Source organism: Eptesicus fuscus, chromosome 6 (assembly GCF_027574615.1).
Source record: "Eptesicus fuscus isolate TK198812 chromosome 6, DD_ASM_mEF_20220401, whole genome shotgun sequence".
Lineage (NCBI taxonomy): Eukaryota > Metazoa > Chordata > Mammalia > Chiroptera > Vespertilionidae > Eptesicus > Eptesicus fuscus.
In genome coordinates, this window is record NC_072478.1 from 48085455 (window position 1) to 48112310 (window position 26856).

A 26856-nucleotide genomic window follows, 5' to 3' on the forward strand; every position below is an offset into this window, starting at 1 on the left:
TTGACGGGATTGAACCTGAAATCTATGTGCCCTGAATGGGAATCCAATCTGCAACCTTTTTGATGTAGGAGGTGACCTTCCTTGGAACCGAACCAACTGTAAACCTACCTTTAGCAATCCCTATATGACCTCCAAAGGTCACATACTCGTTTTTGACATTGTTTATTTGCCAAACTTTCAGAATATCCTTCCATTTGGATGCCTGCATGTGTATTGTTTACAATGTTTGAAAATAAAGTTTGATTTTGCATATCTCTGTACTATCTGTCTATCTCTATAACTTGAAAAGATGCTCAGCAGGGCTTTCATTGAGGTACACGAATTGAACCTGCCACCTTTGGCACTGAGCCACACTGCCCTGGATTAGGACCTGTTTTCTTGTGCTTAATATGTTTTTTAGAATTAGGGCAAAGCAAATATTTTTCAATTGTTGATGGATAGATCACTGTGGCTTTCTTAAAAAAAACGGTTTCTAGCCCAGCCAGAATGGTTCAGTGGTTGAGTGTCAACCTATGAACCAGGAGCTCAGAGTTCGATTCCCAATCAGGGCACTTGCCCAGGTTGTGTGCTCAATTCCCAATGGGTGGTATGCAAGAGGCAGTAGATCAATGATTATCTCTCATCATTGATGTTTCTCTCTCTCCCTCACTGAAATCAATAAAAATATATTTAAAAAAAATAAACCAAGAAACCAACCTGCCCATAGGCTATTGATATAAAAAAGAGTTAAGTTCCTATGATATCCCATCAACATTTTAACAAAATGACGTTGAATGAAATGACATTATTCATGGACCTGCTGTATTTGATTATAAAGTCAGTCTTCAGCTTTTCTTTCTGCTGTCACTTTTGCTACTCAACCATGACACAGACAAGCTGAGAGATACAACTGGGCTTACCAGTGGAGTGTATCATTAGTGGGAGTCTCTCTCTTTGTTTTTAAGGAGTAATTAAAAAAAAGTATATATATATATATATATATATATATATATATATATATATATATATAATGGGTATCAAAAGTATTGGTATCAAAAGTATTCTAGACTTTTGCTGGAGATCAACCACCTATTTTCCCTGAGCTTTCTATCAGCCAGTGCAAAGGGGAAAACTGATCAGGTGCACAATTTATAGTATCTTTGATATCAAATAAATGAGGTACTCAAGAGAAGTACACTGAGTGGCCAGATTATTATGTGTTCAGAGATCATAATAATCTGTTCACTCAGTATATATATATATATATATATATATATATATATATATATATATGTATGTATATATATATACTTTTATTGATTTCAGAAAGGGAGGCAGAGAAAGATAGAAACATCAATGATGAGAGAATTATTGATTGGCTACCTCCTACATTCCCTCCACTGGAGATTGAGCCCACAACCTGGGTATGTGCTCTGATTGGGAATCATACCATGACCCCCTGGTTCATAGGCTGATACTCAAAACACTGAGCAACACCGGTTGAGCTTAAATATATTTTTATTGATTTCAGAGAGAGAACGGAGAAGCAGAGAGAGAAACATCAATGATGAGAGAGAATCATTGATCGGCTGCCTCTTGCACAACCCCTACTGGGGACCATGAGTTCATGAGTCTATGCTGAGACAATGAGCCACACAGGTTGGGTAAGGTTATATATTTTTTTAAAAATCACTTCTATGCTGTCTCAAAGACACCTTTCTTTTTTACAGCTGCATAATATTCCATTATGTAAATGTACCCCATCTTTTTTTATCCACTCATCTACTTAAGGGCTCTTGGGCTGTTCCAAGATCTAGAAAAAAAAAAAAAGATGGAACTTTTATCCTTTGAGACAGCATGGAAGGACCTGGAGAATATTATGCTAAGTGAAATAAGCCAGTGAGAGAAAGACAAGTATCACATGATCTCACTTATATGTGGAATCTAATGCACAAAATAAGCTGAGAAACAAAATAGATCCAGAGACACTGAAGCATGTAACAGGCTGACAAACTTCACAGGGTGAGTGACAGGAAGAGACTAACCTAAGAACTTATTGGGTACACACATAAGCCATGGACACAGACAGTGGTGTGGTGAAAGCCTGGGGTGGGAGTGGGGAGGGCTGGAGGAGGTTATTGGGATGGAAAAGGGGACATATATAATACTTTCAACAATAAAGAATTATAAAATAAAATAAAATAAAATGAGCATGTAAGGAGTAATGTGAAAGATGCTGGGTGTCTAGAGGAGGGTCATCTTTAGCTCTTTGGGATGGATTCCAGGAATTCTGGGGTGTAGAAAAAAGGAAACAAGTTATGATGACCACTTTCTGGATTATGTTTCTAAGAACAATTTACTAAACTATAAAACTTTAGACAGCATTATGCAAGTGAGAGACAAAAAAACATACTCCCTACCTAAAGCCAATTTTGTCAATAAACCATAGGCCTTTAGAAAACTTCTGTATAGAAATTGGTGAAAACAATCATTAAAACAGGTAGAAGATGTCTTAATTCATTTATCTTCAAACAAGGTAATGCAAAATGAGACTAAAGCAAATACTTTTTTAAGCCCTCAAAACTTAGATATTGATTTATTTATTTAACAATATTGATATTATGGATGAAATAATTGCATATGGTTGCAATTCTTCAACTATTTCTCTGTGCTCCATAACATTCTGGAGAGGTGGTGGAGGCTTTATTAAAAGGTCTTAAAACAAACTTTCAGTTACGATAGAAATATTTTAGAGCACTGTAAGAAAGAGCACCCTGACAGACCTTTGAGGAGACTTAGTGTAGATGTCAGATTCTCAATGAAAACAACTATTTCAATGGCACTGAAGTAGTTGGCAAAAGTTCAACTACTGCCGAAACCGGTTTGGCTCGGTGGATAGAGTGTTGGTCTGCAGACTGAAAGGTCCCAGGTTCGATTCCGGTCAAGGGCATGTACATTGGTTGCGGGCACATCCCCAGTAGGGGGTGTGCAGAAGGCAGCTGGTCGATGTTTCTCTCTCATTGATGTTTCTAGCTCTCTATCCCTCTCCCTTTTTCTCTGTAAAAAATCAATAAAATATATTTTTAAAAAATAGTTCAGCTACTACTTAAAAATCTACTGAGTCATTTTTAATGGTATTATTTTCACAGGACAGTACTTCCCAGGCTCAGGTGCATACAACAATCTCTCAGTCTCAGATTCTTAGGGAAGCCCAGCCAGTGTGGCTCAGTGGTTGTCAGGAGGTCAGGATTGTGAACCAGGAGGTCAGGATTCCCAGTGTGGGTTTGTGCAGGAGAATTCTTTCTTATCATTGATGTTTCTATCTCTCCCTTCCTCTCTGAAATTAATAAAAAATCTATTTAAAAACAAGATTCTTAGGGAAAACTGTTATATTTTAGGCACTTGCCCAAGACAAAAGAATTTACGATGAAGTCCAAAAGGAGATTACATTTTCATTGGGGAGGTTAGGGATAAAGGTTAGGGATAAAGGCATGCAGAACTAAACAGGATATAATAGACTATAGTGCACTGGATACTAAAGAGAGGTAATAATAAATTAGCAAATGAATAACAGATAATGCAAAAAAAATTTAGATTAACTAGGTATACTAGAATGAGAGGGAAATGAATCCTTACTAGTACTTGGCAAAAGGGAAGCCCAAGAATAGTATTAGGAGACAGAAGATAAGGCCTTTTTACTTTGGAAAGGGTGGAGTGTGGTGGTAGGGCCATAGGATTATATAGATAAATCAGTAATCTGGGGCATGATCCAGATCTGGGGTGGGCTCCTTGATTTTCAATCTCAGGCATTCAATGCTGCTCCACAATTTTAAAAATTATTTCATTAAATCCTCACCCAAGTCATAGCCAGTGTGGATCAGTGGAAAGAGGGTTGGCCTGCAGACCAAAGGATCCTGGTGTCAAGGGCATGTACCTTGATTGCAGAATACTCCCTTGCAGGGTCTTGGCTGTGGCTTGTGTGTGAGGCAACCAATTAATGTGTTTCTCTCACATGGATGTTTCTGTTTTTCCCACTTCTACCCTCCCTAAAAATCAATGGAAAAATATCCTCGGGTGAGGATTAACTAAAAATAAACAAACAAATAAATTCTAGAACCAGACTCATAGAAGCATCGAATATACTGTCCAACCTATGAGGGAAGGCTGGGGGTGAATGTAAAAAAACCATTGAAACCTGTAAAGAATTTTTGTGAGTTTATTTGAGCCAAACTGTCAACATATGCTGGGAAGCAGAACCTCAACAAATTGAGATAATGCTCCTGAGAAAGGCGGGTTAAATCTGTATTTATACATGGCAATCAAAGGAAAGGTATGTAGGTGGGTTACATGAAATCTATTAGTGATAGATTAGTGACAATATTGGATAATATTTATTGATTGCTTACTCTGTACCTAGCAGTGTTCTAAGGACTTTTATGTGTAGTTACTTATTTAATCTTCTGAACAAAACTACGAAGCAGGTGCTATAATTATTCTCCTTTTATTTTTTAAATATATTTTATTTATTTATTTATTTATTTATTTACAGAGAAGGATAGAGAGGTAGAAACATCGATGAGAGAGAAATATCCATCAGCTGCCTCCTGCTCACTCCCTACTGGGTATGTGCCTGCAACCAAGGTACATGCCCTTGACCGGAATCAAACCTGGGACCCTTGAGTCCACAGGCTGACGCTCTATCCACTGAGCCAAACCGGTTAGGGCTACTTATTTTCCTTTTAAACATGAGGAAACTGAGGCACAGAGGGATGAAGTAGCTTGTCCATAGTGAGGAAGCAGTAGAACTTACATTTGAACTCAGGCAGTTTGTTTTAGGAGTCTGCCCTTAACCACAGCACTTACTGTTAATGGTCCCTACAGCTCTATTTTTTTTTTAAATTTATTTATATATTTTATTGATTTTTTACAGAGAGGAAGAGAGAGGGATAGAGAGTTAGAAACATCGATGAGAGAGAAACATCGACCAGCTGCCTCCTGCACACTCACTACTGGGGATGTGCTCGCAACCAAGGTACATGCCCTTGACCGGAATCGAACCCGGGACCTTTTGAGTCCGCAGGCCGACGCTCTATCCACTGAGCCAAACCGGTTTCGGCCCTACAGCTCTTGATAATCTCTCTTGACTATGATGATACCATAACTGAGTGAGGGAACACTGCAAGGACTGGTTTGGAATGTTCATTCATTCATCACGTGTTCGCTGAGCGCCAACCATGGGTACTAGCATTACAAACACATAGAAAGTGAGGAGACAGTGGGTCTCATAAAGCCTATTGGGGAAGCATAAACAAGACCATCACAGGATAGTATGCTAGAGGAGGTCAGCACCAAATGTTTGTAGAGCATAAGACCATCGGAAAACACAGATATTTACATTACGATTCATTAACAGTAGCAAAATTACAGTTATGAAGTAGCAACAAAAATAATTTTATGGTTGGGGAGTCACAACATGAGGAACTGTATTAAAGAATCATGACATTAGAAAGATTGAGAACCACTGGATTAAGTTATTACATATATGTCCTTATCCCCCATTGCCTCCCCCAATCTCCCCCCCACACTCATGCCCTCAACCCCCTGGTGTCTGTGTCCATTGGTTAGGCTTATATGCATGCATACAAGTACTTTGGTTGATGTCTCCCCCTTACCCCCACCCTCCCTTACCTCCCCTCTGATGTTTGACGGTCTGATCGATGCTTCTCTCTGCTGAGTATCTTTTCAAGTTATGAAGACAGACAAATAGTCAGAGATATGCAAACTAAAACTTTATTTCCAAACATTGTTAACAATACATATACAGGCATATAAACAGAAGTATGTTCTAAAGGTTGTAAATTTCACATAATGTAAAAAATGAGTATGTGACCTTTAGAGGTCATACTGGGATTGTCAAAGGTACATTTGCAGCCTTAGCCAGGTGGCTCAGTTTGTTGGAATGTGGTCTCCTACACCAAAAAAGTTGCAGATTTGATTCCCACTCAGAGCACATAGGTTTTAGGAAACAACTGGTTGGTGATAATAAAATATATATATTAAAAAAAAGGTTAGTTATAGAATATGGGTTCTTCATACATGAGTTAATAAAATTTTCTCTCTTATTCTGGATACCTAGAATATTCTATAATTTACTTTCTTAAAAATGTACCATTTTAATTCTATTTCAGTGTTACTCCACTCTCTTTAGCCAAGAAGGTGTCTCCCCTTCCATTTTTTTTTTTTTAATTGATTTTTTTACAGAGAGGAAGGGAGAGGGATAGAGAGTTAGAAACATCAATGAGAGAGAAACATCGATCAGCTGCCTCCTGCACAACCCCTAATGGGGATGTGCCCGCAACCAAGGTACATGCCCCTGACCGGAATCGAACCTGGGACCTTTCAGTCCGCAGGCCGACGCTCTATCCACTGAGCCAAACCAGTTAGGGCTCCCCTTCCATTTTTAAGCTTCATCCATGTCCCTTCATCTCAGAGCTCTCAGATCCATTCCATCTCCTTTCTTTCTCATAGTTGTTTCAAACTGGTTCCCTTTCTCCACTCCAAATCCATAATCTTCTTCCCTGTTCCCACATCCCATCCCCCCATACAAATATCAATTTTTAGATAAATTGAGATTAGAGAAAGACCAAGGCTGGCATTAAAGTTCCATCTGCTTTTATATTATGTGGGATGGATTTCAGGTCTGATATCAGTCTGCCTGAGTAATTAGGGTTGGGATTTTTGATCATTTGTTCCTCCTGAGACACATGGAACCAGGAAAATAGCACTCAGCTTCCCTTTCAGTTTGGTGTCAGCATACACATCAACTTAGGTAAACCACTTGGAACCTGTTGTGGTTTTTTTTTTCCCCCAGATATTTAAATATTATTTTTTATTGATTTCAGTGAGGAAGAGAGAGTGGGAGAGAGATAGAAACAGCGATGAGAAAGAAAGAGAATCATTCATTGGTTGCCTTCTGCATACCCCACACTGGGGATTGAGCCCCTAACCCTGGCATGTGCCCTTGACCAGAATCAATCCTGGGACTCTTCAGTCCTCTGAGCTAAACCAGCTAGAGCAGAAGTTCTGGTTTTAAACAAAAAGAATTTGTCACCAGACACTGAGACATTCTAGAAGAGAATTCCCACAGGCAGCTTCAAATCAGCACTTCAGGGCACTTTGCATGAGCATTCGTCACCCCTTAGGTCAGATTGAGATCCTGGTATCTGTATTTTTAGCAAGCATTTTGATGATGTAGGGCAAGGCTGAGGGACACCAGCAATAATGAAAGCATGTGTCTTAAAATAACCTGAATCCAAGTTATTCTTTGCTTCTGAGGTAAAGTCAAGGCCCTGCTAGAGTAGCCACCCAGAAAGCCAAGGGTGGGGAGCAATCCCTCCATGACTCTCAGCTTGGTCCCACCTCCTGCACCAGTATCATCCCGACTCCCAGCTTACCTGGAGCCTGCTCCCTTGAGTGAGTCCTTGAAGTGTGTCTCCAAGAAGAGTCTCCAAAGCCAGTGTTCTACCAGTTAGAAGGGTGAATCTCTTAAAGACCTCCCTCCCCAAAGCCTCCTCCCTAGAGGTGGAACATGTGGGCCAGGGTGGGGTAGGAGAATGTTCAAAAGTCTCCTCTTATTCCTGCAAGCTAAGGAGGGACTAACCTTGTTAATATGCATAATCTATTTTGCTCCTTTGTAATCCTCCCCTGAACTTCTCAACACTCTTTAACCATTTTGCTGAGGAAGAAACTGAAATTAAAAGTAAAATCTTGTCCTAACTGGTTTGGCTCAGTAGATAGAGCATTGGCCTGTGGACTGAAGTGTTCCCAGGTTCAATTCCAGTCAAGGACACATGCCCGGGTTTCAGGCTCAATCCCCAATGGGTGGTGTGCAAGAGGCAGCTGATCAATGATTCTCTCTCATCACTGATGTTTCTATCTCCCTCTCCTTTCCTCTCTAAAATCAATACAAATATATTTAAATAATAATACTAATAAAACTAAAATCTTTGCTTCCTTTCCAACTTGGGCCTAGCATAATGGCTCCGGCAAAGAAGGGTGGAGAGAAGAAGGGGTTTTGTGCCATCCATGAGGTAGTGACCAGAGAACACACCATCAACATCCATAAGTGCATCTATGGAGTGGGTTTCAAGAAGCTTTCTGCTCTGGCACTCAAAGAGATCCAGAAACTTGTCCTGAAGGAGATGGGAACTCCAGCTGTATGACTTGATGCCAGGTTCAAAGCTGTCAAGACCAAAAGAATAAGGAATGTCCCATACCGTAGCTGGATGCAGTTGTCCGGAAAATGTAATGAGGATGAAGATTCATCAAACAAGCTCTATGCATCGGCTACCTATGTACTTGTCACCACTTTTAAAAATCTACCAACAGTTAATGTGGATGAGAACTAACTGCTGACTGTCAAATAAACAGATAAAACTGCAAATAAAAGTAAAATCTTTACAAAGAAAGGTAGGAGTACTGTACTTACTGTTTCTTTTTTTTTAAAATATATTTTATTGATTTTTTACAGAGAGGAAGAGAGAGGGATAGAGAGTTAGAAACATCGATCAGCTACCTCCTGCACACCCCCCACTGGGGATGTGCCCGCAACCAGGGTACATGCCCTTGACCGGAATCGAACCTGGGACCCTTGAGTCCACAGGCCGATGCTCTATCCACTGAGCCAAACCGGTACTTACTGTTTCTTGAAGGAAATCTGGCCCTAGCCGGTTTGGTGCAGTGGGTAGAGCATTCGCCTTGGACAGAGGACTCCTGGGTTCAATTTCAGTCAAGGGCACATACCTTGGTTGCAGGCTCCTCCCAAGCCCCAGGTCTGGTCAAGGTCTGGTCAGGGCATGAAGCAACCAATGAACATTTTTCTCAATATTTCTCTCTATCTTTCCCTCTCTCTTCCACTATATCTAAAAATTAATGGAAAAATATCCTCGAGTGAGGATTGAAAAAACAAAAAAGATAGAAATATGACAAATATAATCCCATTTGGCTTTACAGTGAAGTGGCAATGAACATTAAAGCAATCCATGAAATATATCTATGCATGCGGGTGTGAAAAACCCCCAAAAACCTCTAGATATATTTTTTTGTAAAAAGCAAATTGTAGGGAGCACTTGTGATCTTGCTTCCCAGAAATTGTTATCAGTTTGGGGTCAAATAAACTATTTTTTTTTTTAAAGAAAGTGTAGAACACAGCGAGCGCATAATAGTCTCATATTACATTATTAAATAATTAAAATATAATGAGTGTCCATGCTTGCGTAGTGTATATGATTAGGATGTTTTCGGATGGATACAGAAGACACTTAAGGATGGTCAGGCAGGAAAGGTATAAGGAGGTTGGGTGACTCTTTCCAAGGTGAGAGAGCAATTTGCTTTTCAGTGTGTTCTACTTAACAAGTGATTTTTACTAAATTTATCTATATTGTTCTAATTTTTAAAATGCTTCCCAAGAAATAACCCGAAATGATATTCATTGGAAAATTGCTACAATCCAGGTGTTAGTTTTTTTTTTTTTTTCAGGTGTTAGTTTTACTCACTAAGGGAAACCTCTATCCTATTCCCTGTTTGCACACAGCCATTCCTGTGGAGGAAATCCTCACGTCACATTATCTCTGCTGTCTGGAGGGTCAGTTCACTTATAGTGGGGACTCAGGTGATCTGTGCATCCAGGCTTCTGGCTCAGTGCCACACACCTACTGAGAGCTCATAAAACTCTTGCTGGATTGCTGAAACCGGTTTGGCTCAGTGGATAGAGCGTCGGCCTGCAGACTGAAGGGTCCCAGGTTCAATTCCGGTCAAGGGCATGTACCTTGGTTTCGGGCACATCCCCAGTGGGAGGTGTGCAGGAGGCAGCTGATCGATGTTTCTCTCTCATCAATGTTTCTGACTCTCTATCCCTTTCCCTTCCTCTCTGTAAAAAATCAATAAAATATATTTTTAAAAAAATAGTTTGCTGGATGGCCCTAGCTGGTTTGGCTCAGTGGATAGAGCTTTGGCCTCAAGCTGAAGGGTCTGTGGTTAGATTCTGCTCAAAGGCACATACCTTGGTTGCAGGCTCTGCCCCAGGCTCTGGTCATGGCTCAAGGAGAAGGCAACCAATGGATGTGTCCCTCTGACATGATGTTTATCTTTCTCTGTCTCTCCCCCTCCCTTCCACTCTCTCTGAAAATCAGTGGAAAAAAGTTTGCTGGATGCATAATTCAATGAGATGTCTAACTGGGATTGATGAGATCAGACAGACCTGCGTTAGAAATGCAGATCTGATTGTTTTCTTTTTGTTGTTGTTTCTTAATTTCTTTATTTATTAAGTTATTACATATGTGTCCTTATCCCCTATTACCCTCACCCCCCCCCCACTTATGCTCTCACCCCCCTGGTTAGGCTTATATGCCTACATACAAGTCCTTTAGTTGATCTCTCTCCCTTACCCCCACCCTCCCCTACTTTTCTCTGAGATTTGACAGTCTGATTGATGTTTCTCTGTCTCTGGATCTGTTTTTGTGCATCAGTTTATATTGTTCATTATAATCCACAAATGAGTGAGATCATGTGATATTTATCTTTCCCTGACTGGCTTATTTCACTTAGCATAATGCTCTGCAGTTCCATCCATGCTGTTGCAAATGGTAAGAACTCCTTTTTTACTGCAGTATAGTATTCCATTGTGTAGATGGACCACAGTTTTTTAATCCACTCATCTACTGATGGGCACTTAGGCTGTTTCCAAATCTTGGCTATTGTAAATTGTGCTGCTATGAACATTGGGGTGCATATATCCTTTCTAATTTGTGTTTCTAGTTTCTTGGGATATAGTCCTAGAAGTGGGATCACTGGGTCAAATGAGAGTTCCATTTTTAGTTTTTTGAGGAAACTCCATACTGTTCTCCACAGGGGCTGCACCAGCCTGCATTCCCACCAGCAGGGCACGAGGATTCCTTTTTCTCTGAATCCTCACCAGCACTTGTCCTTTGTTGATTTGTTGATAGCCATTCAGACAGGTGTGAGATGGTACCGCATTGTACTTTTGGTTTGCATCTCTCGGATAATTAGTGACTTTGAGCAGGTTTTCATATGTCTCTGACCTTCCTTCTGTCTTCTTCCAAAAAGTATTTAGGTCCGTTGCCCATTTTTTGATTGGGTTGTTTATCTTCCTTTTGATAAGTTGTATGAGTTCCCTGTAAATATTGGAGATTAAACCCTTATCAGTGATAAGATTGGCAAATATGTACTCCCATGCTGCGGGCTTTCCTGTAGTTATGTTGATGGTTTCGTTTGCTGTGCAAAAGCTTTTTATTTTGATGTAGTCCCATTTGTTTATTTTCTCTTTAGTTCCCATTGCCCTAGGAGCAGTGTCAGTGAAGAAATTGCTTCAGCATACATCTGAGATTTTGCTGCCTATGTATTCCTCCAGTATTTTTATGATTTCCAGTCTTATGTTTAAGTCCTTTATCCATTTTGAGTTTATTTATTTTTGTTTATGGTGTAAGTTGGTGGTCTAGTTTCATTTTTTTGCATGTATTTGTCCAATTTTCCCAACACCATTTATTGAAGAGGCTGTCTTGTCTCCATTGTGTGTTCATGCCTCCTTTGTCAAATATTAATTGAGCATAGTGTTTTGGGTCGATTTCTGGGTTCTCTATTCTATTCCATTGGTCTACATGTCTGTTCTTGTGCCAATACCAGGCTGTTTTTAGAACAGTGGCTTTGTAATACAGCTTGATATCTGGTATTGAGATCCCACCTACTTTGTTCTTCTTTCTCAGGATTGCTGTGGCTATTCAGGGTCTTTTTTTATTTCAGATAAATTTTTGGAAAGTTCATTCTAGGTCTGTGAAATATGCCAAGATCTGATTGTTTTCAACCTCCCTTGCGGATGATTTTTATCAGGAGCAATGGGCAGAGCACAGCATATGAGAGTTTCCATCCAAACCAAAACCAAGTGTTTGCTATTAAGCCCCTAGGGAAGCCTGGATGGCTGCTGCCCCAGCCTGCTTGGTAGGATATCAGTGCAGTTAGAATATCAATTCAGTACCATCTCAACCTCCCAGACCCTGTTCTTCCTGGGAGGCATAGGCTGAAGAGGAGAGAGAGGAGAGGGAGGGGAGAGCAAGAGAGAAGGAGAAGAAGAGGAGAGGAGAGGGGAGATGGAGAGGAGACAGGAGAGAAGGGGAGAGAGAGAGACAGAGAGACATGCCCTGACTGGGGATGGAACCCACAACCTGCATGTATGCCTGACCAGGAATTGAATCCATAATGGGTTGATGGTTCAAGCAATGAATGGAGTTACCTGGCAAGGGCAAAACATTTTCAAAACAGAACTGGTGTATTAACTCAGTAATGTTCATAGCATAACATAGCCATCTCCCATGGAGCCCTGTGCTCAATTACATTTTAAGTGGTAGATTCAAACCCAAATAATCTGGTTAAATAGCTTTGGTCTTGTCCTGACCAGTGTGGGTCAGTTGGTTAGAGAATCGTCCCATACACCAAAAGGTACTTGGTTTGATCTCATGTCAGGGTAAATGCCTATAATTTTCTATTCCAACCCCAGTGGTGGTGTGTATGGGAAGCAACCAATTAATGTTTCTCTCACATCAATGTTTTTCTCTCTCTGCCTTTCTAAAATCAATAAGCATATCCTCAGGTGAGTATTAAAAAATAAGAAACATATGTCTTATTTTTTTTTAATATTTTTATTGATTTCAGAGAGTAAGGGAGAGGGAGAGATAGAAATATCAAGGATAAGAGAGTCATTGATCGGCTGCCTCCTGCATGCCTCCTATTGGGGGATTGAGCTCCCAACCCCGGCATGTGCCCTTGACCAGAAGCATGTGCCCTTGACTGGAATTGAACCTAGGACCTTTCAGTCTGCAGGCCAATTCTCTATCCACTTAGCAAAAGTGGCTAGGGCTCAGATGAGGATTAAAAAGAAAAAAGTATGTTTACAGTTGTTAATATGCAAAAGTTTATTCTTGTATTATTTGTTATTAATTACTGTACATATTTGTATCACTACTGTCAACCTGATTTTGCTCAGTGCTGTACATGAACATTTTATAAAACATGAGACAAAAGCAAGACAATTAGGATTCCAAAATAATTATATGAAAAATAATACCAAGTAAATAAAATTAGTTTCTTTTTTAAAAAAATATATATTATTGATTTCAGAAAGGAAGGAAGAGGTAAAGAGATGCAAACATCAATGATGAGAGACAATCATCCATTGGCTGGCTCCCACATGGGCCCTACTGGGAATCTAACCTTGAATCCTGGTTCATAGTTCAATTATCAATTAATGAGTTATACTGGCTGGGCGAAAATGTATTATTATTATTATTTTTACATAGGGAGGGGAGAGAAAGAAACATGGATTTGTTGTTCCACTCATCTGTGCCCTGGTTGGGGATTAAATCTCTAACCTTGTTGTAGCAAGACTATGTTGCCAACTCACTACCCTGCCAGGGCCATATGACAGAGGCAATAAGGAACAAATAAGAGCATCCAAAAGCAGACCAAGTTTGTGAAGCAGAAATTTATTTCTATTTAAAAATGCTCAAGACTTTAAAAAGGCCCCAAAGCCCAAAGACATTCAGGTTTAATTTAAGATCATCCAGACTCAGTGTCCTTCCGTTTCTCCTTTTGTGAGGCATCAATTTGATCCTTGTTAATGAGACACCTTGGTAATTCTAGTTGGATCATGGTGACATCTTATGACTCCCAACATCTGTCATAAATGGCCATCAGGTTATGAATGATGAGAAACATAATACCAGAAATAATCATGAACATCTGCAGATTTTACTTGGATATACTTTCTGAATTATTATTCCCACCCAGGTGCAGTGATCATCAATTTGAGTAGGGAAGATCATGATGTCACCTGCAAAGACTGGTATTAAATGCAGTTCTTTCAGAAAGAAACCAGCAAACACCCTTTAAGATGAAACAACAACTGTATTTTTTAAAATATTTTTTATTGATTTCAGAGAGGAAGGGAGAGGGAGAGATAGAAACCTCAATGATGAGAGAGAATGATTGATCAGATGCTTCCTGCATGCCCCCTACGGAGGATCAAGCCTGCAACCAGGGCACGTGCCCTTAACTGGAATTGAATCTGGGACCCTTCCGTCTGAAAGCCTATGCTCTATCCACTGGGACAAACAGTCCAGGGCTAAAATGTATTTACCAAAACTTCTGGCTTAGGTCAGTCAAATCTACAACACAGACTCAATAAAACTCAGCAAATGCAGCACAAACTGCAAGGACACCCATACAGGAAACCAAGGACTTGACCACACAAAGCCAGATGAGGAAGCCATGGGGGCGGGGACTTCATATCTGGATAATCCTGCTCACAATGTCACTGGTGGTGACCAGTTTGCATAGTCAGGGTGGAGCCATCCAAAATTGGTTTCAACTGTTCACACTGATGACTCACCACATACCAGGAGAGCATGAAAAATTTATTGCTCACATGATGAGGTTTTGGGGGAGAGAAGGGTGGATATTAGAATAGATACCAGAAGGACTGGGAGCACAGGGAAAAGGGACTAGCTTGTGGGGTTCTTGGTGGTTGCTGGGTGCTTGGTGGGAGCCTGCCCACACGGATGGAAACTTGCTTGATTGGAACTTCCCACCTGCACCCAAGGATGGAGCACCTGGGCTTTCTCGTCAGTTTCCCAGGTGTAAGGTCAGAGGGGAGAGAAGGGTGAGTCCTTAAAGCTTCCAACATTCAAACATCAAAACTGGAATCAGGATCTTGATTATGTTTTTCCTTTCACTAACATGGGAGGAAATAAGCACATACAAAATTTCATCCAAATTGTCATCACTAGACTCTGATGATGCTGATTGTAAGAGATTCTGAAGAAGATGCAATGGAGAAATAAGGCATAATTTTTTCTGTAAATGTATCAGCGATTCCATACATGTATGACCTGTTATTCAAATTATAAAATGAAACCTCTCCCAACTCATAGTCCAGAAAAATGCCAATCATCCGTTGTCCTATAGGGACAGAGCCACATGTCCGAGTCAAGAGCTGATATTGCCAGTATCCATTATTTGCTGATGGTGATATGAGAGTATTTCTGAGGAAAGATTCTTTACACACACCTAAGAAATATTCACCTAGGCCTGTTATTTTTACCGCCCAAAAATGCCTGCCAGCTTCCATTCCCTCAGAACTCAGGATAGCTGGGTAAGAAGTAAGATCTTGGGGTTTAGGAAAACGATCTGATGTTGTATATGTCACACTTCTTCTATCACTTGACATAATGAGGTCTGGATGGGCAGTTTTAGGATCCAGTTTCAACTCTACCTGAAACATGCGGATCATTTTATGCAGGCCCAAATAATGTGGGGGGAGAGTGAAAAACTCCTTCTGTAATTCACATGAAAAGACTGCTGGGGTCTCTAGGTTTCCATACCTATTCTGGATCCTTTCGATGCCAGTGAGTAAATCCAGGTCTGTCTGCAAACACTCCTCTTCTATTTCACTTAACAGATTGCTTAGCCTGGACATATGGTATGAAATTTGCCTTCCATTTTCAATTAGTTTTTCTTCAACATCCTTCTCTTCTATAAGTAGATCTTTATCAATTTCATCTCGCTCTTTTTCCAAGAAACACTTAAGTTCTTCACATTCAAAGTCCAATTCCTCCCTCCATTTTTCCATCTTTCTCTTCATTTCCCAAGTATTAGCAACTTGTTTTTTATATACAGTTCCAGCAACTTCAAGGTGATTAGTGAGGGCCCCAATGTGCCTTTTGAGTTTCCTCCTGTAACTAGCTGCAGCTTCCCCAATGGGGATCAGGGAGTGATTCTGGTGGTGGGACACAACCCTGCACTGGGCACACAGCAGCTCCAGGTCCTTCTCACAGAACAGGGCCAGAACCTCACGGTGCTTCTTACACAGGGGTTCCTCTTGCCTTTTCCTCTTTCCCCTCATGGTGGGGATCTGCTGAACAATCTCAGTCATGCGACATAATTGGGTGTTCCTCTTCAAGCTCCTGTCAGGGCAGTGGTGGAGGCAGACAGGACAGGGAAAGGTGCCCTGTAGACCTTCCCAGCGCTGGTGGATGCAGGAGACACAGAAGTTGTGCCCACACTCAGTGGTCCCTGGGTCTCTCAGATGATCCAGGCAGATGGGGCAGCTGGCCTCTGCTTGGAGCTTGGCCAGGGAAGCTGCAAAGGCCATTGGTAGTGAAGGTGTCTATCAGCTGAAGTCTTCTCAGGCCTTCCTCTCTTCGGAAGTCAGTAGGAGCTTCCAAGAAGAGTTGATGCCCAATCTTCTGTCACCTACTCCTTCTGTATTTAATGTCAGGTTCCCCAAGTGAAAATCAGCTGTGGACTCTAGTCAAAATCCAAGCACCACCCAAGTGGTAAATCATTTCTTTGGACAAAAAGAGATCAACATTTAAAAGTACAATCAGCATTCATCTTTCCCACGCTATATGAACAGTATGTCACATAGACCAATTCATTTATCATCACAATATTTAAGAAGGAGTTAGAAGTAAAGTCTATCTATTTTGCAACTTAAAAAGGAATTAGACAATCTAGGCAAATTTATCATTTCCTCAACCATCACAAAATTGTCTTGTGCTGTGAGGAAGAGAGAAGAATTTGTAAACCCAGGAGTGAGGTCCTGCCTATTTGAGGCTGCTTCTGTGTGGAGACCCCAGTTGAAGCACTATCATACTGTCTGGCCAGGAGGCAAAACACTCAACTGAGGCCCTAGCCAGTTTCATTCGTTGGATAGAGCATCAGTCTGCAGACTGAAGGGTCCATATTCTATTCCAGTCAAGGGTACATGCCTGGCTTGTGGGCTCCATCCCCAGTAGGGGGTGTGCAAGAGGCAGCCAATCAACGATTCTTGCTCATCATTCATTCTTCTATCTCTCTCTCCCTTTTCCTTCCTCTCTGAAATCAATAAAAATATATTTTAAAAAAAAACACAACAACCCTCAACTGAGGACTTGGGGAATAAGAAGGAAGGAGAATGCATTCAACTCAAAGTCATTGGACAGGACAGCAGTGAGATTCATTTTAAAGTGAAAATGACAACACACCTCAAGAAACCTAAAGAATCATGCTGTCTAAGATGGGAGTTCCAATGAATTCGCTCACGTTTCTCTTGGAAGGTAAGAGAATCATACTCCAAGAGAACTGGCAATGGAGGAAGAAGATGTGAGTGAAGTTTATCAGGAACAACAGGGGGTCATTCAATGATTTAGATATTCCTTTTTCCCCCCCTCAATCCTTTCTTATTGTTAAAAATAATTCTTTTGTAATGTGGTGTTCCAAATGAAATGCAAAAGTGACACCCCCTGCAGACTCTTGAAAACCTCTGGTAATTTGAATTCTAGTGCCCATTATTCATTATTGTTTGATTTCATTGTGCTGAATTTGGGTGATCAAGCCTCAGCCTCCTTCATATTGCCCTCTCCTTTTGAAATATTACATGACATGATTGGCTTGTGAGGTAATGTCAAGGCCCTGCTAGAATAGCCAACCAGAAAGCCAAGAGTGGGGAGCAATACCTCCATGGCTCCCAGTTTGGTCCCACCTCCTGCACCAGTATCATCCCGACTCCCAGCTTACCTGGAGCCTGCTCCTTTGAGTGAGTCCCTGAAGTGTGTCTCCAAGAAGAGTCTCGGAAGCCAGGCTCCTAACAGTTAAGTGGTTAATAATGTAACCCTGGCCTATATATACCATAAGAAGGGTGAATCTCTTTAAGACCTCACCCACCACGGCTCCTCCCTGGAGGTGGGACATGTGGGCCAAAGTGGGGGTATGAGAATGTTCAGAAGTCTGGTTGATGGGATCTACTCTTATTCCTGCAGGCTAGAGGGGACTAACCTTGTTAATATTCATTATCTAATTTGCACCTTTGTAATCATCCCTTGAAGTGCCCTACAAGCTTTAATCCCATTTTGCTAAGGAGTAAACGGAAATCAAAAGTAAAATCTTTTACTGGCTGATTTGAATCAGAGGATAGAGCATCAGCCTGCAAGTGAAGGGTTCCAGATTTGATTCCAGACAAGGCCACATACTAGGGTTGTGGGCTTAATCCTCAGAGGGGGGCATGCAGGAGGAGCTGATCAATGATTCTCTCTCATCATTGATGTTTCTATCATTCTTTCCTTCTCCCTTCCTTTCTGAAATCAATAAAATATATTTTAACAAAAAGTTAAAACAGCATGAGCCTGTGGACTGAAAGGTCCCAGGTTTGATTCTGGTCAAGGGCATGGACTTTGGTTGCGGGCACATCCTGAGTAGGAGGTGTGCAGGAGGCAGCTGATCGATGTTTTTCTCTCACTGATGTTTCTAACTCTCTATCCCTCTCCATTCCTCTCTGTAAAAAAAACAAAAAACAAAAAAGTTAAAACATTATATGCTACCAATCTGTGAAACAGTGATTCCTACAAAGCAAAACACTAGTACAGAATCACAGTTGATTCTGGTCAATCTCAATGCCAAGAACAGAGTCATTAAGCAAAGTGACCTGAAGACTAAATAGTATTCAAGGGACTTAGCTGTAAGATGACTAATGAAATCACTAAAAACTGTTTCAATCAAGTTGTAAGCTCAGGTATAAGGCTGCTTTTGAAAAAAAAAAAAAAAGACTGCTTTTGGTTACAGTGTGAAGAGGAGACTAGGATATAAATATGTTAAATTTCCTGTTCTAAAGGATATCATCCATGTAGAACAATTGTCTCCTTAAGTCAATTCCATCAGGCAAAGTATTTCTGTATTCTATCCCTTTCTACCCACAAAAATGGGATTTACCATACCAATAGCGATGCCTTTACAAATAGTCCTGGAGAAGACATATTTTTTTTCTGGAAAATGTTGGTAGAAAAATGAATGTGAAAGGTCCTTTGATGACAACTCAGAGGAAAATGAGGAAAGGGTTATATGACACTGAAGAAAAGTTGACTATTGTTGTATAGTGGCAGAAAACAGCTTAGTTGTGTGGTACTGTTGTGTGGAAGGCAGACTTTGTAAGTGATGAACTGCGGAGGAGAGTAATACTCTGGGGCTGGAGACCCCACCCTCTGGGTCCATATTATTCTTACTTTAAGGATTACAGTTCACATGCCATGTTTAACTGAAATCTAAACCCGTGATGTACTTGGGTTGTTTAAGTAACCATAGCAACAATGAATTTGTGCCCGTTGAAACATTGTTACATGTGAATTGAATGTGTGTCTACTGTAAACATACCCTATTGTCATCACTGGATGTCACAATGTCACACCCATCAGTTGACTAACTCCTGGGCCCTGGCCAGTTGGCTCAGGTGGCTGAGCATTGTCCCATGGCCCAAAAGGTGGCCAGTTTGATTCCCAGTCAGGGTACATGCCTAGGTTGCAGTTTTAATTCCAGGTTGTAGCATGTATAGGAGGCAACCAATTGATGTTTTTCTCTCTCTCTGTCTCCATTCCTCTCACTCTAAAATCAGTAAAAGCATTTTTTTTTAAACAAACAAGTCCTAAGAACTATTTATTTATTTAGGGTTATTTTTTTAAATAAAGAAGTATTGTGTGTTTTTTAAAGGTAGCTCTGAGCGCCATCTGGTTTGGCTCATTGGGTAGAGCTTCAGCCTGCTCACTGAAGGGTCCCAGGTTCAATTCTGATCAGGAGCACATACTTAGGTTGTGGGCTCCATTCCCAGTGGAGGTTGTGCAGGGGCAGGGAATGAATGATTCTCTCTCAACATTGATGTTTCTATCTTTCTCTCTCCTTCTCACTTCCTCTCTGAAATCAATAAAAATATATTTTTAAAAAAGGAAGCTCTAAAAAAATAAAAAAGGTAGCTCTCAGTCTGAGTCTACTTGTCCACAGTAGTCTCTCCCAATTATGCTTTTTATCCCATTGTGTATAGAATTACTCAATGATTCATTTTCTAATGAATCACCAAAATTTCAAAATAATAGTGCTTTATATAACTACCTAATAAATAGGGTCTTAAGACTTTACTTAAAAGAGCTGAAACCGGTTTGGCTCAGTGGATAGAGCGTCAGCCTGCAGACTCAAGGGTCCCAGGTTTGATTCCGGTCAAGGGCATGTACCTTGGTTGCGGGCACATCCCCAGTAGGGGGTGTGCAAGAGGCAGCTGATGGATGTTTCTCTCTCATCGATGTTTCTAACTCTCTATCCCTCTCTCTTCCTCTCTGTAAAAAATCAATAATATATATATTAAAAGAAATATCTTCTTTATTCGTGACTTATTGAACAACTGCTATAGGATTAAGTCAAACTACTGTAAATTCCTATGGTAATATTTTTACCAGTTCTACTGAAAGACTTTTCATTCTAGCACTCATCATTAAGGTACATTTCACTAATGTCTAATTGGAATTAGGAATTGTGGCAAACAGTAGCTTTTTACCTCCCAACACATGCATTCTTCTTCACCCACTGCAGAGAAGTAGGGCCTTGCAATGACTTTTAGAAAATGGAAAAAGAGAAAAACGTGTGTCTCTTCCTGGTGTTGGCTTTCAATGCTCAGGGTGGCCCTTCAGTGCTCCCTCTTTCTCTAGTTGTAGTGACCCATGCTGTGACAACACATGACTGAGGGAGTTAGATCCCTGGGTGGGTAATGGAGCAGCGCCCTGCTGGCTTACACTGCACTTTACAAGAATAAGCACCCAAGATCACCAAAGCATAGCAGGGCGACTCTGATCAGTGCAGTGGTCCCTTGTACCTCAATGAAAGCCCTGCTGAGCGAGCATCTTTTTAAGTTATGGAGACAGACAAATAGAAATATGCAAACTACAACTTTATTTCCAAACATTGTAAACAATACCATACAGACATTCATACAGAAGCATGTTTCAAAGGTTGACAATTTCAGATAATGTCAAAAATAAGTATGTGACCTTTGGAGGTCATACAATAGTTGTCAAAGGCAGGTTTACAGCCCTGGATAGGGGACTCAGTTCATTGAAATGTCTTGTCATTCACCAAAAAGTTTGCAAATTTGATTCCAGTCAGGATACAAAGATTTCAGGTTCAATCCCCAGTCAAGGTAAGTATGGGAAGCAACTGATGGATGCTTCTCTCTCACATGGATATTTCTCTCTCTCTCTGTCTCTGTCTCTCTCCCTTTCTCTCTATATATATCAATAAACATCATCAGGTGAGAATTTAAAAAAATAAATATGTTTACAGTTGTTAGCAGGCAAAAGTTTATCTTTGTATTACTTGTTACTAATTACTGTACATATTTGTAACACTACTATCAACCAGCTTTAGCTCAGCCCTTACATTAAATTTTTGTAAAACATGAGACAAAATCAAGACAACTAGAATTCCCCAAAAAGTACATGGGGGATAATAAATAGTAAATATAATGTTTTTCTTATAGAAACTTGACCAAGGAAAGTTAAATCTACAACACAGACACCATAGAACTCGGAAAATGCAGCCCAAACTGCAAGGAGCCAGGGTGTGTTACCACATAAAGCCAGAGGAAGAAGCTCTGGTGGGTGTGCTTCATATTTGGAAAATTCTGCTCACAATGTCAACGGTGGTGACCAGCTTGCATAGTCAGGGTGGAGCCATCTAAAATTTGTTTCCAATGTTCACACTGATGATGACTTACCACATACCAGGAGAGTATGAATAAGTTTATTACTCACATGATGAGGTTTTGGGGGAGAGAAGGGTGGATATTAGAATAGATACCAGAAGGACTGGGAGCACAGGGAAAAGGGACTAGCTTGTGGTGTTCATGTTGGTTGCTGGGTGCTATTGGTGGGAGCCTGCCCACACGGATGGAAACTTGCTTGATTGGAACTTCCCACCTGCACCCAAGGATGGAGCACCTGGGCTTTCTCGTCAGTTTCCCAGGTGTAAGGTCAGGGGGGAGAGAATGGAGAGTCCTTAAACCTTTCAACATTCAAATATCAAAACAGGAATCATGATCTTGATTATAAGTATTTGTTTCAGTAAAAATGGAAGAGAATAAGCAATAGAAAATTTCCCCAAAATTGTTCATCACTTCACTCATATGATACTGATTGTAAGAGATTCTGAAGAAGATGCAATGGAGAAATAAGGCATAAGTTTTTCTGAAAATGCATTTGTGAATCCATATATGTATGACCTCTTATTCAAATTATAAAATGAAACCTCTCCCAACTCATAGTCCAGAAACATGCCAATCTTACGTTGTCCTCTGGGGAAAAGGCTGAATATACCAGTCCACTGCTGATATCGCCAGCAGCCATTGCTTGGGGATGGTGATATGTGACTATTTCTGAGGAAAGATTCCTTACAGACACATATGAAACAGTCACCTGTGCCTCCTATGTTTACCTCCCAAAAATGCCTTCCAGCATCAAATCCCTCAGAACTCAGGACAGCTGGGGAAGCAGTAAGTGCCTGGGGATTACGAAGACCAACTGATGTCCTATAGATCACATTTTTTCTATGTCTTGAGATAATGAGACTTGGATGGGCAGTTTCAGGATCCAGTGTCAAATATACCTGAAACGTGCAAATCATTTTATGCAGGCCCAAATAATGTGGGGGGGAGAGAGAGCAGTTCTCCTTCTTTAATTCACATGAAAAGACTGCTGGGTTCTCTAGGTTTCCATGCCTGTTGGGGATCTTTTCAATACCTATGAGTAAATCCTGGTCTGTCTGCAAACACTTCTCTTTTATTTCACTTAACAGAGTGTTTAGCCTGAACATGTGGTATGAAATTTGTCTTCCATTTTCAGGTAGTTTTTCTTCAATATCCTTCTCTTCTATAAGTAGACTGATATTAACATTATCCCTATTTCAAAGGAATACTTAAGTTCTTTACATTCATAATATAATTCCTCCCTGAACTTATCCATCTTTCTCTTTACTTTGAAAGTTTTTGCAACTTGGTTTTCACATTCCATTTTAGTATCTTCAAGGTGATTAGTCAGGAACTCAATGTACCTTTTGAGCACCCCCCTGTGACTAGCTGCAGCTTCCTCAATGGGCATCAGGGGGTGATCCCTGTGATCAGAGGAGACCCTGCACTGGGCACACAGCAGCTCCAGGTCCTTCTCACAGAACAGGGCCAGAACCTCACGGTGCTTCTTTTTTTTTTTTTTTTTTAATATATTTTATTGATTTTATTACAGAGAGGAAGAGAGAGGGATAGAGAGTCAGAAACATCGATGATAGAGAAACATCAATCAGCTGCCTCTTGCACACCCCCTACTGGGGATGTGCCCGCAACCAAGGTACATGCCCTTGACCGGAATCGAACCTGGGACCTTTCAGTCCCCAGGCCAACGCTCTACCCACTGAGCCAAACCGGTTTCGGCCTCACGGTGCTTCTTACACAGGGGTTCCTCTTGCCTTTTCCTCTTTCCCCTCATGGTGGGGATCTGCTGAACAATCTCAGTCATGCGACATAATTGGGTGTTCCTCTTCAAGCTCCTGTCAGGGCAGTGGTGGAGGCAGACAGGACAGGGAAAGGTGCCCTGTAGACCTTCCCAGCGCTGATGGATGCAGGAGTGACAAAAGTTGTGCCCACACTCAGTGGTCACTGGGTCTCTCAGGTGGTCCGGGCAGATGGGGCAGCTGGCCTCTGCTTGGAGCTTGGCCAGGGCAGCTGCAAAGGACATTGTGCAGTGAGGTTGTCTGTCCCAAGACCGTCTGTTCAGTCAGTGTGATCCTCCAGGAGGGAGGAAAAGTGAGAAGCTGAGGTCTGCTCAGGCCTCCCTCTCTGTGGAAGGCACTAGGAGTTTCCAAGAAGAGTTCCAGCCACCAGCTGACTCCAGTCTTCTTTCCGCCCTCTCCTGTATTTAACACCACATTGCACAAGGGATGTAGAGTGCTCCAGGTCAAAAACCAAGCTCAATCCAAGTCATATGTGGTTTCTGTGGACAAATGATATTGCCATTTAAAGGACAGTTCAACCATCTTTAACATCAGGTAAACAAAATCATTTATCATGACAATATCTAAGGAGATGTTTGCAATGAAAACTAAGATCTATTTTGCAACTCTAAAGGAATTAATTGATTTAGGGAAAATTATCATTATCAACTATCACAGAAAGAGTGACAAACAGATATCAGAGAACTGTTGAAGGGATGACAACATTATTTGTGAAGAAGTTTTTCCAGAAAAATGAACCTAAATCTCATCAAACATGTTCCAAACCACTTATTTACAGAAAATATGAGGAGTGGAGAAACATGTGAAGAATTACCTTCACATGTTTCAATTCTAACATGTCAACTTGATTGGTCCACTGGATAGCCAGGTAAACACTAGTTCTGGTGTGACTGTGAGGAGATTTCTGGGAGACCTTAGTATTTTAATGAGTGGATGAGCAAAGCAGATGGTTCAGCCCAATGTCAGTGGGATCATCCACTCCACTGAGGGCCTGAAGAGAACAAAAACTGGGCAAGGCTAAATTCACTCTCTGCTGGACTGAATAAGCCAGCACCCCCACCCCCTGTCCTGGGTGCTGCTGGTTCTCAACCCCTCAGATCCCACTGGAATCTGTACCATCTGCTCTCAGACTCTCAGGCCTTCCATCTACACCAGTCTTTCCTGGGTCTCCTGCTGGCAGACGGCAGACCATGGGACATCTCAGGCCCCAAAACCTTGTGGGCCACTGCTTTTTTTTTTTTTTTTTTAATTGAGCCACTGCTTTTTAATAAATGTCTTTTTAGATTCATATTACTGGTTCTGTTTCTCTGGTAAACCTTGAATAATACACTAAGTAACCAGTAAATTCCGAACTATAATAGACGCTTGAAAATTTTATCATATTGCTTCAACACAAATATAAAGAGAGAAAACAAAAACATAGGAAGAGCCCAGCTGGTGTGGCTCAGTGGTTGAGCATCCAGTTATGAAACAGGAGGTTGTAAAAAGAGAAAAAAAACAACAACAGGAGGTTGCAATTCAATTCTCAGTCAGGGCACATGCTCCATCCCCAGTGTGGGGCGTGCAGAAGGCAGACGATTTATGATTTTTTCTCATCATTGATATTTCTATCACTCTCTTCCTTTCCCTTCGTCTCTGAAATCAATAAAAAAATATTTTTTAAAAACACAGGGAAGGAGGTTGTAGAAATTAAAACAGATTTCAAAGCCACACTACTCATTTATGTATAAATCTAATCCCATTTCATTTTGGAATATCTAATCTAATAATAGACAAATATGCAAATTGACCGCACCTTCGCTACACCTAAGCCACGCCCACCAGCCAAGCCATGCCCACCAACCAATCAGGACGAGTATGCAAATTGCCCCAACAAAGATGGCAGCTAATTTGCATATCAAGACAGTGTCCAAAGAAGCCAAGAGCTGCAGAAGGGGAGTAAAGCTTCGAAGAAGCAAGCAAGCCAGGGCGGCGGGGGGAGGAGAAGGGAGGAGCGAAGTCAGGGCCGTAGGCGAAGGGAAACGCGGGCGGGCTGGAGGAGAAGGAGAGGCGGGCGGCAAGGGTGGGGCGGAGGCGGGGCCTGGGGTGAAGGGAAACTCGGGCGGGCTGGAGGAGAAGGCGAGGCGGGCGGCAAGGGAGGAACGGAGGCGGGGTAGAGTGCAGCAGGAAATCCCATTGCAGGAATTTTCCTGCAACGGGAAAGCTAGTTTGATCATAATTCAATTGGAAGTTGGATATTTGAGGATTAGAAAAAAAACCTTGACTGATAATTATGTGCCATTGATATATTGAATGGCATTAGAAGTATATAAATTGCCCTGCTCGGTAGCTCCCTTGGTCCCAATATGATGAGGTTAGATCCCAGGTCAGGGCGCTTAGAAGTAGCAAACAATGAAAGCATGACTGAATGGAACAACAGATCAATGTAACTTCCTCTTACTCTCTCTCTCTCTCTCTCTCTCTCTCTCTCTCTCTCTCTCTCCCCCGCCCCCGTGTGTGTGTCTCCCTTTCTCTCTTACTCTGTCTTTACGCCTTCCTATCCCTATAAAAAAATTTTTAAGCAAAGTAATTTAAAAAATATTTTAACATAGAGCTATGTAAATTAAGAGTCACTTTTAGAAATATATAATAAAAATTTAGAAAGTACAATCATAGGTATGACCTGCACAGAAATGGGGAAAGGTTGGTACAACTATAGGTAAAAAGATTAGTTATAGCATATAGTTTCTTCATGCATGAGTTCATAGTATTTTCTCTCCAATTCTGATTACCTAGACTATTCTGTAACTTAATTTTTTAAATTGGCCTTCTGAATTATATTTCAGTGTTTCTCTGCTCTCTTCTAGCCAAAATTTTTTCTCCTACTCCTTTTCTTAAGCTTCATCCATGTTACCTCATCTCAGAGTTCTCAGATCCGTTCCATCTCCTTCCTTCCTCACAGTTGTTTCAAACTAGTCCCCTTTTTCCTCCACTTCAAATTAATAATCTTCTTCCCTGCTCTCACTTCCTTCCTACCCAACAAATCTCTTCTATGGAGATAAATTGAGATTAAGGACACACCAAGGCTGGCATTAGAGTTCCATCTGCTTGTAGGTTACGTGGGCTGAATTTCAGGTCTGAACTGAATTCCTGTGTCCTAGGGATGGGTTTTTGATCACCTATTCTTTCAGAGACAAATGAAACAGGAAAATAACACTCAGCTTCCCTGTCAGGTTGGTGTCAGCATACTTCAATTTAGGTAAACCTCTTGGAACCTCTGGTTTTAAAAAATAAGAATTGATCATTAGACACACCTGACATTCCGGAAAGCGGTTCCACAGAGGCTTCTGACCAGCACCTCTGAGCACTTTATCACACACCCATATTAGTCACCTCTTATATCAGATGGGGGTCACAGTAACTGTGTTTTACCAAGTACTTACAGGATTTACTTCCGGCTCTAAAAACTCCCACAATAAT

At 41.1% G+C, this 26856-nt stretch overlaps 3 protein-coding genes and 1 pseudogene across 3 annotated transcripts in view; 1 reads left to right on the forward strand and 3 right to left on the reverse strand.

Moving 5' to 3' along the window:
- The first annotated feature begins 8015 nt into the window (after window positions 1–8015).
- Window positions 8016–8387, forward strand: LOC103288587 (60S ribosomal protein L31-like; annotated as a pseudogene).
- A 6443-nt stretch (window positions 8388–14830) lies between these two features.
- Window positions 14831–16198, reverse strand: LOC103290698 (tripartite motif-containing protein 60-like). Its single transcript, XM_008146617.3, has one exon. The coding sequence runs from the start codon at window positions 16196–16198 to the stop codon at window positions 14831–14833; it is 1368 nt and encodes a 455-aa protein (XP_008144839.2).
- Window positions 16199–22017: 5819 nt separating this feature from the next.
- Window positions 22018–23621, reverse strand: LOC103290688 (tripartite motif-containing protein 60-like). The gene is given in 3 exon segments (XM_054717667.1): window positions 22018–22793; window positions 22796–23075; window positions 23319–23621. Coding segments are annotated over 3 exon segments (1359 nt in total).
- Window positions 23297–26856, reverse strand: part of TMEM192 (transmembrane protein 192) — a 57870-nt gene continuing 54310 nt past the window's right edge. The window contains exon 7 of the transcript XR_008556350.1: window positions 23297–23318. The gene's annotated coding sequence lies outside the window, so the exon portion shown is untranslated. The remainder of the gene's footprint in view (window positions 23319–26856) is intronic.